The sequence below is a fragment of the Juglans regia genome, chromosome 13, assembly GCF_001411555.2.
Source record: "Juglans regia cultivar Chandler chromosome 13, Walnut 2.0, whole genome shotgun sequence".
Lineage (NCBI taxonomy): Eukaryota > Viridiplantae > Streptophyta > Magnoliopsida > Fagales > Juglandaceae > Juglans > Juglans regia.
Genome location: NC_049913.1, coordinates 30,120,985 through 30,135,414, shown reverse-complemented (window position 1 = coordinate 30,135,414; position 14,430 = coordinate 30,120,985). Strand labels below are relative to the sequence as shown.

Sequence of the window (14,430 nt, the reverse complement as noted above, 5' to 3'; positions counted from 1 at the left end):
TTGCACAAGGCTCTCACCACAGATAATTTAAGGAAACATAGAGTAATGATGTTAGACTGGTGTTGCATATGTAAGAAGCATGGTGAATCACTAGATAATCTATTCTTACATTGCGAGGTAGCCATGGCCATGTGGGATGATTTTTTTGTGGGAATTAGATTATCATGGGTCATGCTTCTTAGACTGGTAGGTTTCCTAACAAGTTGGAAAGGCCTTCGACGTAATTCACAAGTGGCAGTAATCTAGAGAATGGTTCCTATATGTATGTGTTGGCGTATTTGGCCGGAGAGAAATAATAGAAGTTTCGAAGATCTTGAGAGAACAATGGAGGAGCTTAAGTTCTTTTTTAAATCATTTTTCTTATGGGCAAGGCCATTGTTTGTAATGGGTCAAATGTCCAAAATTTTCTACTTTCGGTTCTAAACTCTAGTTAAGTATTTCTCATATATACTCCATGTATACTTGGACTTTACTCATATTTATGAATAAAACTTTTTGATTACCTATCAGAAAAATGTAACCAAACATACCTCGACTATTCTTTGGATGACAACCCAAATTCAAAGTCGAGATTTCAGTGAATGACAGTTTTATTCTCAAACATACAATATTTACAATGCTAAAACTCCTCAAAATTTTCCAAATAATCATAACTCAAAGACATAAAGGCAACCACCACCATAGGATGGTTGCGTGAATTTTTATCCTCTGAAATAAAATTCTTATAAAAACTCTATCAAAATTCTTATAATTATCATCCCTAAAAGCTCTTCTAAAACATTTCCACATCTAAATATCTTTTATAATGAGCTCACCACTATCTTAAAACCCTATCAAATCATCATCTTAAAAAGATTTTACAAGTTTTTACAGTTACTCGCAAGTACTCTTGTACTATTCGTGAAAACCTCTTATATCTAAATATCCTCTAAGTAGTTCCCGTCTTGCACTTTGTATTTTGTTATCTCTTTGTTGTGTGTTTTCTACCTCTCTAGTGAGTAAACCCAGGTGCACTACTTGGTTTCTAGCTAGGGAGTGTTGCATTTTTTCTTTCTCTCCGTATCTCTCTCTTATGTTGTGTGTTTTCTACCTCTTAACTTGCAAGTCGTTGCGAAGATTACTGATATGATAATATTTGATTTATAAGAGCACTAACATTAGAATAGCTAAAACATATAAGTTTCTTGAAGATTGACTTAAAAGACACTAAATGCCTTGTTTAAATAGTCAGATGAGATGAAATAAGAAATCTATAAATAGTAGTGAGATGTTTTGTGAATAGTAGTAAATAATCTAGTTTGATGGTCCTAGTTTGCATCTCCCCTCTGTGCTAGTGTGGTATTGGCTCCTCACCCATTATCCTAGCTAATGTTGACTCGCCATTGTTGTTTCCCTGATTTAGCCTATGCAACTCCACAATCAAAGCTGTCAGCTGCTGACCGATGCATCTACTTATCTCTTCACAGCCAGCATCTACTTGTATATGCAAATATAATATATGAAAGGAAAAAACTAGGGATCCCACTTGCGGGAGCTCCCGCTCCTTTTTTTTTTAGTTTTTATTTTTAACTTAGGAATAAGAAAATATTTTTTAATAGTATTATGATTTTTTTTCTTTTTTTTTTTAAATATTTAAGAGCATTAAAAAATGATGTGATAAAAAAACCAAATAAAAAAAAAACTTTGAATTGGCCTAGTGGGAGCTCCCAGCGATGGGTGTAGACCTACTCTAAATGAAATCTACAGAATAAGGTAGCTCTCTTCGAGGGGAGCGCCTCCATAAGTTTGATGAGGAAAAAGAAGATAGGTTTTTTTTGATAAATTCTAGATAATTCCCAAAAAGTAGGGTTCCTGCGTACAAATAAGGATATGCTACTAACAGACATGACCAGGGCCAAGGAGGGTCCATTAGTATGTATTACATAGACTGGTAAATAAAAGAAAGTACTAATTAAGAGTTCAAGGGCCACGGCCCACTTACAACCCAAAATAACATATCAGACTAAATAAAATAATTAGGCTAGATAGCCTAAAGCATCGGCCCACTGTGGCAGGCCCAGCCCCTACAATCACTTCTGAGAAGTACATGCTTCGAAGTACTTCAGATTTCAGTTTAGAACTGAAGTGTCTCCTCTCACATGTTGGATCTTCTCCAGTCTGCATCCAGAAGCTTGAGCACAGCACTCCTCACGCAGCCCTAGCCTCGCCGTCGCCGCTTGTGACGTCGAAGCCTTGTGCACTGCTAGTGAACCCGAAGCAACTCTTCACCGCCGCACCACCTACCATGGTCTTCTTCGACGAACCCGCTGCCAACCAAGCACTCCATAGACGACGCTTCTCTCTCCAGTATCTTCTCTTCCTCTCCCGCATCTCTCTCCCTCTATTTTACGATTTTTTCTGTTATGATCATTGAGCTGAATAAAGATGGAAGAAGTCTGAAGGAGAGGAGAGCTATCGACTGAAGACTAACAATAAACAGTTAGGCAGTTAGTTGTACACGTGATGACACATGCCATTTAAGTAGTATGTGATTACTCTTGTACCCTTACTTAGCTAAAGAGATGTACTGAAATGCCCTTAACTCTTAACCGACTTAACGTCTGGAATGTGTATAAAAAGGGAGGTAATCTCTTATGTAATTTATTGAAGAAGATTAATAAAGTCATTTCTGGAGGAACTGATCCCTCAAAGATCAGAATTATGATCATTTTCTGAGTGAGTTCTTACATTTTCTGCTAAGCGGCCCGCTCAAATTTACTGCCCCTCACTTTTTGGTTTTTTTTTTTAAGATTTTTCTTTTCACATTTTTTAATGTATTTAAATATTTAAAAAAATAAAAAAAATCCTAATACACTTAAAATCACTAAGTAAAATAAATAAATAAATAAATAAATTTTGGCAAGTGGTACATTTGAGCAGTATGTTTGGGGCAGCATAGTAGCCATTTTTTTTTTTGTGACTAATTTGTGATTAATTTCTTATTTGTGATTATTGGGCTCTAGAAACTTAGGAATACGTGGTTGAATTTTGTTGTATTATAGGCTTTACGCTTGCATTTCTCACGCATTTTTTTCTACTTGTTTTGGTTGCTTTGCTGGGCTCTTCAATAAACTCTATAGCTAGTGGGAAACTGTTTAAGTTTCATGGCTGGTTGGCTGCTTGTTACGGAACCCAAAATAGTTTGGCTTTGGTCATTTCGAAAATTAGAACTTTATTTTTTTATACTCTACGCCATTGGTCGATTGTAATAAACTTTAATGGCATGAATGGACATGATTTCCTTGTATCTTTAGACACTCATGCATAGGTGTTGCTCTTGTATATATCCTGTGTACTTGGCTTCGCCTATTTTAATAAAATTCTTATTTACTGATAAAAAAAATTTCAAAGTCTAGGGGTTGCATTTTATAGAGGGGCTGAATGTTATGTTATTGTATATGATGTAAATGCATATGAATCATTTGATAAATGTCCACTTAAATCATTCGATAAATACATTTTCTCTGGGTTTTTAGTTCTCAATACCGATCTCTTTGATGCATTCTTGGATTTTTTCCCCTCAAAATCTGGTATTGTATAAAAGACTTTCAATCGTGATTACTGCTTATGTATATGCTTTTGAAGTTCATTTTGATGCAGGCACACATTCCTGTTTCAGTAATTTTTGGTACCTTTTTTTATGCATTTGTTTACTAGTCAATTTGTCACTGTTCCAGTTACAAAGGTCTTCTGCCTCTTCATTTCTTCATATCCCTTGCAAATAGGGATCGGGATAGATATTTGTTGTGGGACAAATTGTTGTGATTATATTATTTGTGGGATTTGCCTTGGTGCATATGAGGGGATTTTAATATAATTCGTTATCCAAGTGAGAGGGTGGGTTTTTCTTTTATAACTTCAGCCATGGAGGATTTTTCTCAGTTGATTTTTGATTTGGAACTGCTGGATCTGACTCTGGTGGGGGGTGAATATACGCGGTCTAATTTTAGAGGAGGTTCAAGGCTGGACAGATTCTTAGTCTCGTCTTCTTGGGAGACTCATTATCCGAAGTTATGTCAAAAAAGATTGCCAAGGGTATGTTCTGATCATTTTCCCATTTTACTTGATTGTGGGGGTATTTATAGGGTAAATGTTATTTTAAGTTTGAGAATATGTGGCTTGAAGTTTAGGGTTTTGTAGACAAGGTGAGAAGCTGGTGGTACTCTTATCATTTTAAGGGGACTCCTAGTTTTGTTTTGGCAAGTAAACTCAAAGCTTTGAAGGTTGATTTGAAGAAGTGGAACAAGGAAGTTTTTGGGAATGTAGAGCAGCAGAAAAAATCTCTTTGGGAGGAGCTATAGTCCTTGGAGGTTGAGGGGGAAAGTGAGGAGACTTTGTTAAGGAAGAAAGAAGCGATGTTAGAAATTGAGAGGGTACTTTTGATGGAAGAATATCATGGAGGCAGAAATTGAGAGTTCTATGGCATAAAGAGGGGGGATAAGTGCACTAGCTTCTTTCATAAAATGGCTAACTCTCATAGGCGTAACAATGCTATTGAAATGATTAAAATTGATAATAATATGCTCTCTTCACCTAATGAGATTCACGAGCATGTTGTGCAGTTTTATAGTACTCTCCTAAGTGAGACGGAGAATTGGAGACTTAAAACTGATGGCTTGAATTTTGAGGCTGTGGATTCTTTTTTTTATAAGTAAACAGTAGTATTAATAAGAATAGGTATAACCCAAGTACACAAGAAGGTATACAAGAGATAAGACCTATCTAAGTTGCTAAAGAAGAAACAAGAAAATCATGTACATTTAGGCCGTTAAAATCTACAGCTATAGTCCAAAGAAATAAGGTATGGAAAAATAAGGCTTGAAGCTCCTCTAGTGTCCGCTCATTGTCTTCGAATGTTCGCTCGTTACACTCTCACCATATGCACCACATAATGCAAGTAGAGACCATCTTCCACACGACTTTGATTGGTGGAGCACCACCCGACGTCACCCAACTGGCCAATAGCTCAATCATTGTAGCTGGTATCACCCAGTTTAACCCTATTCGACTGAACACTTCGCTCCACATGGCTCTAGCTGTCTCACAATGTAGCAAGAGATGATCCACTGTCTCGCTAACATTCTTGTACATACAATACCAATCTGAGATTATTACCCCGTGCTTTCTCAGATTATCGGTAATCAAAATCTTACCTAGGGCCGTTCTCCAAGAGAAGAAAAGTGGTTTGGGGGCGCCTTATTCCGCCACGGTCTTCTCCATGGGAAGTGAGTATTTGGTAAGAGTGTAAGGGACTTATAGAAAGAATGAATAGAGAAAGTACCCTTACCTGCCAGTGTCCACCACAGTTTATCTTCTCGTAGTGGATTCTTTTACAACGAGTTGGCTAGAGAGGCCAGTTGAAGAACTTGAGGTGCATCGGGTGGTATGTGGGATGAGAAGAGACAAAGCTCCTGGCCCAGATGGGTTTTCTATGGCCTTTTTTCAAGATTGTTGGGAGATTGTGCGAGAGGAGGTGATGCAGGTTCTACAAGAATTTTAAGATTATCAAAAGTTTGAGAAGTTGTTGAATGCCACATTTATCGCTTTAATTCCCAAGAGAGTGGGTGTTTCGAAGTTGAAGGATTTCCGTCCTATTAGTTTGGTAAGTGGAATTTATAAGATTATTTTGAAGGTTTTGGAAAATCAAATGAGCAAGGTGATGGATAAGGTTATTTCTAAACCTCAAAACGCATTTGTTAGAGGTCGACAAATCATTGATTCAGTGCTGATTGCGAATGAGTGTTTAGATAGTCGGATACGGAAAAGTGTTTCGGGGGTTCTTTGTAAGTTGGACATGGAAAAGACGTACGATCATGTAAACTGAGATTTTCTCTTCTACATGCTTAGAAGATGTGGTTTTGGTGACAGGTGTTGTGGTTGGGCCAGACATTGTATCTCGACTGCTTGGTTTTCAGTTTTAGTTAGTGGGCAGCCTTGTGGTTATTTTCAGAGTTCTAGAGGATTGAGACAGGGGGATCTGTTATTTCCATTTTTATTTGTTCTTGTTATGGAGGCTTTGAGCCGTATGGTGGAAGCAGTGGTAGGAGGAGGTTTTATTTCAGGTTTTTTGGTGGGAACTAATAATAATAGCTTCATTTCCATATCACATTTGCTTTTTGCTAATGATATTCTTATTTTTTGTGATGTTGTTTGGGAACAGATTCAAGTTTTGAGGGCTGTCTTGTTATGTTTTCAAGCCGTATCCGGGCTAAAGGTGAATTTGGGCAAATCAGAGCTGGTCCAGTGGGAGATGTGCATAATATTAACAATTTGGCAGAATTATTGGGGTGTAGAGTTGCTTATTTGCCTATGAAATATTTGGGTCTCTCACTGGGGGCGTCATTCAAGGCAAAGTATATTTGGGATGGGGTGGTTGAGAAGATTGAGAAGAGGTTGGCGGCGTGGAAAAGATGTATTTATCTAAAGGGGGTAGGATCACCCTTATAAAGAGTACTCTTTCTAATATCCCAACTTACTTCCTTTCATTATTTCCTTTACCGTTGGAGTGACTAATCGTATTGAAAAATTATATAGAGCTCTTTTGTGGGGTGGTTTGGGAGAGGAGAATACGATTCCTTTAGTAAGCTGGAAAAAAGTATGATGTCCAATTGTTGATGGAGGATTGGGGGTTCGTAACTTGTGTAGTTTTGATAAGGTGTTGTTTGGGAAGTGGTTGTGGAGTCATAGGGAAGAGAAAGCATTGTGGAGGGGGTGATCGATCAGAAGTATGGGAGTGATTGAGGGGGATGGTGCTCTAAGGAGATTAGTGGGTCTTATGGTGTGAGTTTATGGAAGTTTATTAGGAAAGGATGAGATTATTTTGTGAAACAAGTCAAATTTGTGGTTGGTGATGGTTCGGGAATTTGTTTCTGGTTTGATGTTTGGTGTAGTGCGAATGCACTGTTTAGAGCTTTTCCGGCTGTTTTCAGATTGGATGTTAATTAGTAGGCATCAATTTCAAAGTTGATGAGTTAATTTAATAGAGAGGTGCATTGTAATGTTAGATTTTTCAGACTTGTCCAAGATTGAGAAATTGAGGAGGTTACTGATTTTTTTAGATTGTTGTATTCAGTGGATATTAAAAGACATGACAGGGATCAAATATTCTGGAGATATACAACGTCTAAAAATTTGTCTATAGATCATATTATAAGATGTTGTCCGATCAACATTACATTTCTTTTCCTTGGAAGAGTATTTGGAAGGCTCATGTTCCATCAAAGGTTGCTTTTTTGTATGGACAGCAGCAATTGGGAATATTAAGACTATTGACAATCTGAGAAAGTTTGGAATGATTGTTATGGAATGATGCTTCATGTGCAAGAAAGTTGCGGAATCAGTGAGGCTAAGTTTGGATTGAAAAACACTCTCAACCCATCTCATTTCATTATTACAACTTTCACAAATTCTCACATAAAATACAATAAACAATTCAATTTTTTCAAATCCTAAAATAATAATAATATTAAAAAATAATATTCTAACAATATTTTATTCAACTTTTAACTTTCATCTCAACTCATCTCATTTTAACTCATTATCCAAACCTAACCTGAATCATTTATTTCTACATTGTGGTGTGGCTAAAGTGTTATGGGATGGTGTGTTTAGATGATCCGGACTGACCTAAGTTATGCCAAAATCAGTGGTAGATTTACTCGCATGTTGGAATAGACTTCATACTTGTTCTCAAGTGGTAGTTGTGTGGAAGATGATTCTTTTGTGCATTTTGCGGTGCATTTGGTTGAAAATGAATGAGAGGTGTTTTAATAATAGGGAACGCAATGTAGAAGAACTCTGGGAATTTTTTTTATGTGTTCCTTGTTTAGTTGGTTTTCAGCTATTGCACTCGATGGAGGGGCTGTTAATGAGTTTTTGTCCTCGTTTTTCTAGTATTAGAATGTATTGAGGTGTTTTTTTTGTATACTTTCTGTGTACATGGACTTCACCTATTACATTTGATGAATAAAATTTTTATTTATAAAAAAAAAAGTTTAGATGATTTCTTTTCACTTCTTTTGGAGAAATATTAAAAGGATTATTTGAATAGTTTAGCCAAATTAGTAGATAATCCATCATGGGATGCATTGGAACTAGTTTGCTAAAATAGCCAAGATGCCATCTTTAGCTAAAATTTAGCTAGAAAAATAGACAATTCAATATAAATGCTCTAGGAGAATTTGATTTTGAAATTTTCTTGCAAAATCAAATCCTACCATATCAAGGTGCATTGCTTAGATTTGGATTAGAGATGACAACAAGCGACCACCCTTAATTCTCTTAATATTATAATATATGGATTTATTATTTTTGAAAATATATTTTTGTGTTTGTATGATGTTAAGTTTTTTGTTTTTTAATTATTTATAAGAACGAATAACACCCGAGAATATTATCGAAAAAATACAAATTTGTGAATCCAAATAAGAAAATTTTTTTTTTTTGATAAGTAATCCAAATAAGAAAATTTAAAACCAATAGGAATAAAAAAAAATAAGAGTGTAATTATGTACTTAACCCTAATATAAATTATATATTAACTTGCGGCTAGTTGAATTGTATTATTTATTATATTTTATTTAAAAATTTAAAAAAATTATAATAATTATATAAGATGAAATGAGATGAAATTTTATTCTGTCTAACCAAATCAGGCTTTAACACTGGAGAGATCCCTACCTACACCGCTGAATACTTGCCCTGTCACACGGCTGCTGCTGCTGCTGTTTCACCTTGTTGTAAACGGCAAGAACCCAAGCCACTCTTTTTCTTAGTCTCTCTCACGCGCTATCTTTCTATCTCACATTCTCTCGTTCACAGGTAAATTGGTCTCAAATCTCAATCTAGGTTTTCCTTCTGGTTTTATGTGGCAATCCAATGTTTTTCCGATGAGGGCGAAGATGATACTTCTGGGTCCCTTGGGTCATTCTGCTTGCTTTCTTTAGGTCTCCAATCTCAATCTGCTTGACTTACCAAAAGGAAAAAAACCATTAAATCCTAGGTTAAGATTGAGACTTCAGAAAGACGAATGGTTTCTTGGTATAGTTAAGACCCAAATATGACATATTCACTGCCTTTTTCTTTTTCTTTTATGTGCATGACAAGTACTAGTCGTTGTTTATTTCCTGACATGTTTCTTGTGGGTTCCAAAGGTTGCCTTTTGAACAGGTGCTTCTGAGTTTGTTAGATTGTGTTGGGATTATTTCAGGTTAATTTTATACACATTATTATCTGTTTCATTGGATGTCCACTTCACACCTGGGCTGCTCCTTTCTTTCTTTTGGTTTTTTTTTTCTTCTTTCTTTGTGTACTGTTTTCACCTTTCAGAGAGACCATCAAATAGCTTTAAATTGAGCTTGAATGTTATTTGTCTGACAAATCGCCTGTTAGATTGCTTTGAGCTCCCATTTTGGATTAAGTTTCAGTGGAAAAATGTGCACTTATCCAAAATGCAATTAGACAAGGATTTCCAAATGTGGAACAAAGAGATTTCTTTCATGTAGTTAGACGTGCGTACTTTCTTTTAATTTCGATCACATTGCTTTTTTAATTTCGATCACATTGCTTTATCCATGACTGTTTCTTTGTGGTTTGTTGAAACAAACATTATGTGCGAGGTTGTTTGATCACATTGATTTGCCTCTTGTGTGGACTTGTTTATGTGATTTCTTTAATTTCTCAAGTTTTAATTTATTTCACAACTCAGGTAGTTGATTTAAAATTCCTATTGTTTGCATTTTATTTCGCGACACAGGTAATTGTCTACGTGCTGAGATAAATAGATCCCAGCAAAATGAATTGCTATTTATTGCTTATAATATTTTGTTAGGTAATAATTTATTGCATTATTATAATAAATTATTGCTTATTATTTTCTTGGGTGAAGGGGCTACACAAGAGTATTGTGGTTGAGGAGGCTGTTTGGTGGATATACAGGGCATCTGCTTCATTTCATCATTTGGACTTTTGGTGGATGCCATGCTTAGATGTTTCATTATTTTGCTTTATGTTGCTTGTTGCTATTTCGATTTGAATTTTAAAACTTGGCTTCTATATTGGTGTTGTTTTTTTTGTCATGTGTAAAACATGTTGGGGTTGGTGTGCCTGCTAGATGGGGTGTGAGGATGGTTTTGAATGTACTAATGAGGCCATAAAGGCCAAATAGTATATTTTCTATAGGCATAGAAGTATTGTATCTTGGAAGGTGGGCGGGTGATAGTGTTTTTTTGCTCTTTTTCCCTCTTTCAAAACTGTGAATGATTTGTTTGTTTTAAATTTCCATGCATTTCAGCGTGCTTAATTCTTATGTAAAAGGTCTTAATTTTTTTTTTTATATCTTTTTCTTATTCTAAATAGGTTTCTTTCTTCTATACATCCTATGTACTAGGGTTGCATTATTTGCACTTGCTAATTTAATTTTATTACTTATTAAAAAAGTAAAAGGCCTTAAAGGCTAGGCATGATGCAACAATAACAAGGCATAAGATAGAAATTTAGCCTATCAATATTCGGTGATCTATCAGAGAAAAGATGGGTAATTAGTCGTATTGATATACATGGTCAAAGCGGGGATGACTATATTAGGGAATAAAAAGGCCTTAAAGGCTGACAAACATGAGCAAAATAGTGTAAACTACTCAACAAATGAATGTGGACCTTAAATGGAGCCCAAAAGAGTTAAAAAGAATCCTTAGATCTAGAAAACATTGAAAATAGTTTCAATGCCTAAAAAGGGCCTGGAGTAACCCTGGCCCAAGTTCAACATCTACTCCAGCAGAGTCAGAGTGGAGCAGATTTAGAGGTTTGGAGGTGGAGTCGAAGTTGGATATATTCGATTCTAATCCAACAGCATCAGTGCACACCCCTAACAACAGTTGTTCTTTTTTTATTTTTTTGGGCAGAGAATCAGACGAAATGGCTGCTATAATTGGTGACATGGCAGACCTCCAGCAGCAAAGCCAATGGGAGTTCAGCTGGTTACTCTCTCTCTATTCTAAATTCTTATTTTGATTACACATGCATTGGATTCTTTGTGATACAAGCCTGAGTCAACTGGGTGTTTCGGGTTTAGATATTAGGACATTATCTGGATGTGGAAACTAACTTATCAGTGTTTTCTATAAATTTTATTCTTGAAGTAGGGACTGTGATTGCCATCCATTATGGGTATGACTCACTTTGTTCACATGTGTGCTCATGTAACATAGTTTTGTTTGGTAGTTTTATCATAGTTGAACTGATAATCTGAGATGTATGAGATCTGTGTTTTGTTTGTAATCCCTAGTACATGATATATGATTGAATTGATAAATATTCTTATAAGCTGTTGACAATGTGAAAAGGAACCTCTAAATTGGTTAGAAGGGTGGTGGGAATTCTACCATTAGTGCTCAAATGCAGTGATTCATTGAAGTATCTTGCATGGATCGTGTGTGTAATGACCTTGATTTTAAACTGTGATATAAATTACTTGCATGACTTGGTGAATCTGGTATTTGTTATTTGGTTTTATAGGATGCCATTTGTTTACCCCAGTTTGCTTAGTTTAGTTGAATTCTGTTGATAGAAACTTTGGAAAAACAGGACTTCTTTTCTTCCTTTTGTATATTTGTTTATCAATAAATAAGAACAGCATAGGGACCTCTAGGTTTCTCGCGCACGCCTAAACCCAGAGATGGACAGAAGCTCCTTTCAAATTGGTTGTTTCATTCTTCTGCTTTGATAACTTTATGGCAGTGCCCAAAAAATAAAAACTTTATGGTGGCCAAAACCAAATATTACTAAATTGGGAGACCTGAACGGCTAAAACTTAACATTTGTTTTTACTAGCACTAGCCTTGGTATTAACTAGGACTATGAAGCTCGTTCTTTTTTTTCTCCATGCAAAACTTTTATGATGAACCATGGCCTAGGAGAGTCTGTACCATTAGAACAATGTAATAAAAAACATAAACATATTAAAGGATACTTGGATTCAGTTGTTTGCTGGTCACAGCGTATCTATCTTTTTAACATAATGGTCAGGTGCACTTTTATCTACCTTTGATGATTTTTTGTCAAGTGCTGTACTTAAGCTTCTACCTCTATGTTAATTCTAAATTGAAAGATGACCTGCAGTGACTTGGAAGTAGACTATGAGTCTGAGGAGAATGCTTCCATGGTCTATGCAGCATTAGCTGTTGATAAGGAGGTGATCCTTCGTGATGCTCAGTCCATAATTCTCTCCCTCTCTCTCTCTCTCTCTCTCTCTCTCTGTGTGGGAAAAAAATAGGTTCTTATTCAGTTTCATTTCTGATTGCAGTTGCAGCCAGACAAAGTGAAAAGGCAGATGGCAGCATCAAATGGAAAACTTACAGTGTAAGCTTTCTTTATTTAAGAATTATCAGTTGGATCCTTTTTCAATGAGTAATTGATTTTTATTGCCGAAATTACTAAAAAGTAATGAAATTTTGGATTATGACTATTTTTTCTTTTATGTTGCATTTTGATTTATTATTAATGTTATGACAAAGAAAGAGAAATGTTTTTCTTCATCTTAAATGTTATCATCCGAGTCATACTTGCCAGGTGGCAAATAATTTCTATGGGTCGGACTGGGGGAATTTTTCCTTAAATTACCTGAGGTGCTTGTGCACTTCCGGAATTAATTGGGACTTTGTTCTCAGACGCCCGGTGCCAATAAAAACAAATATATTTTCTGTCTAGTATGGATGCTTGAATTAATTTTCTTCTAGATTTTTTGCAACGTGATTGTATAAGAGCGCTTTGATTGCATCTCTCTGTTCTTGTACAGACATTTTGAGGCAGTAGAAGCAAGATTTCTTCGTGCATCATTTAGTGCTTTTGTGGACGTCCTTACACTTGCCACAAAAACGATTGAAGAATTTGGACAAGGAATGGAATTGTGACACCCATTCACGATTCACCTACTAGCACTGCTGTTTTTTCTGGGGAGAATTTAGTGGAAGATACTAAAAATGCTAATCTCTTTGATTTATGATGCATGCAGTCTTCGTTAGTCTATTTGTGCCGAAAGTGAATTTCGATATTAATATTATGATGTCTGCCACTAATGTTATTAAATGAAATCCTGTAACAATTTAACTTGTAAAAAGAGAAGTAACCCCTCTTCGAGGGGAGGACCTCCGATAGAGTAAGAATAAAGAGATGAAATAAACTTTCTGGAATTAAGTATAAAATAAGAAATGAACAACCGTAGAGTCCTAAAAGGAATCCTGTATAACAAACTAAGAACAAGGGTAGAGTACACTGTAGTAGTACGTAAAGAAATAATAGACAACAATGTAATTAAACCAAAATAACATAATGGATGGATGACCCATGAGACTACGCCCACGAAGCCTTCTTCAATGGATAGCTAAGACTATTCGGGACAAGGTGTTTAAAAGAATGGATATGGCATGGGTTATGCCGGAAACAGTTTTGGATGTATTGACATGCTGGAATTCTATCCATGGGGTGAGACAGATCAAAGCAGTGTGGAAGATGATTCCTATCTGTATTATGTGGTATTTATGGCAGGAACGCAATGAGAGGACTTTTAAAGACAGAGAGATCTTTGGAGGAGCTAAAATTGTTATTTTTTAGAATTCTTTGTACTTGGGCCATTGCTGTAGACTTAAATGGCATAGACCTTCATGAATTCCTAGTTTATAACATACCTACATAATTAGGGCATTTTCTTTGTATCTTGACACTTTGGTGATTTAATAAAGTATTATTTTACTTATAAAAAAAAAATGGTCTTCTTCCCTTTCAAGCCCAGAGAATTTCGGCCCAATGCCCTTTCTTCCTTGAAGCCTTCCTACTTTTGTTCCTCATTCAATCTGATGCCCTCATTTCTTCTTCCCCCAATTCGTAATCCTAACTTCATCTTCCTTGTCGTTTTGCACGTAACAGAGTCACCCCTTTTTACAACACTTTGCCAACAAAGTGTGGATAAGATGATTTGAGCTAGTGGAACTCCTCCCAAGTGGCATCCTCGAGAGTCTGCCCTTGCCAACGGACCAACACATCCATGACTTGCAAGGATTCCTTCCTGCGCATCCTTCTGTCAAGGATTTCCTCAAGCTCGGGTTTAAACACCCCAAATGAGTCAATTGGTGGCAACGTTGGAATGGGTTGGACCAAAAGTCCAACCTTTTTTTTTTCAATAGACTTAGAAGGCCTACGAGGTGCACCTGTGCTATCTCCAGCAGTTGCAACCGGTAAACCACCTCCTCGATCCTTTCGAGTATTTTGTAAAGGCCATAAAAACGAGGGGAAAGCTTAACATTCCTCTTCTGAGCCACGGATTGCTGTCTATAGGGCTGCAATTGCACATACACCATGTCCCCAACACAAAAAGTCTTTTATTTCCTTCTTAAATCC

General features: G+C 36.2%; 1 protein-coding gene across 1 annotated transcript; it reads left to right on the top strand.

Annotated features, from left to right (window-relative positions):
* Positions 1 to 2,019: 2,019 nt before the first annotated feature.
* On the top strand, positions 2,020 to 13,153 carry LOC108993993. Its single transcript, XM_035684645.1, has 6 exons — positions 2,020 to 2,350; positions 8,699 to 8,859; positions 10,941 to 11,015; positions 12,157 to 12,229; positions 12,341 to 12,396; positions 12,833 to 13,153. Exons 1-6 carry the CDS (start codon positions 2,087 to 2,089, stop codon positions 12,945 to 12,947), a joined length of 744 nt encoding a protein of 247 aa, XP_035540538.1. The 5' UTR covers positions 2,020 to 2,086; the 3' UTR covers positions 12,948 to 13,153.
* The last annotated feature ends 1,277 nt before the right edge of the window (positions 13,154 to 14,430 follow it).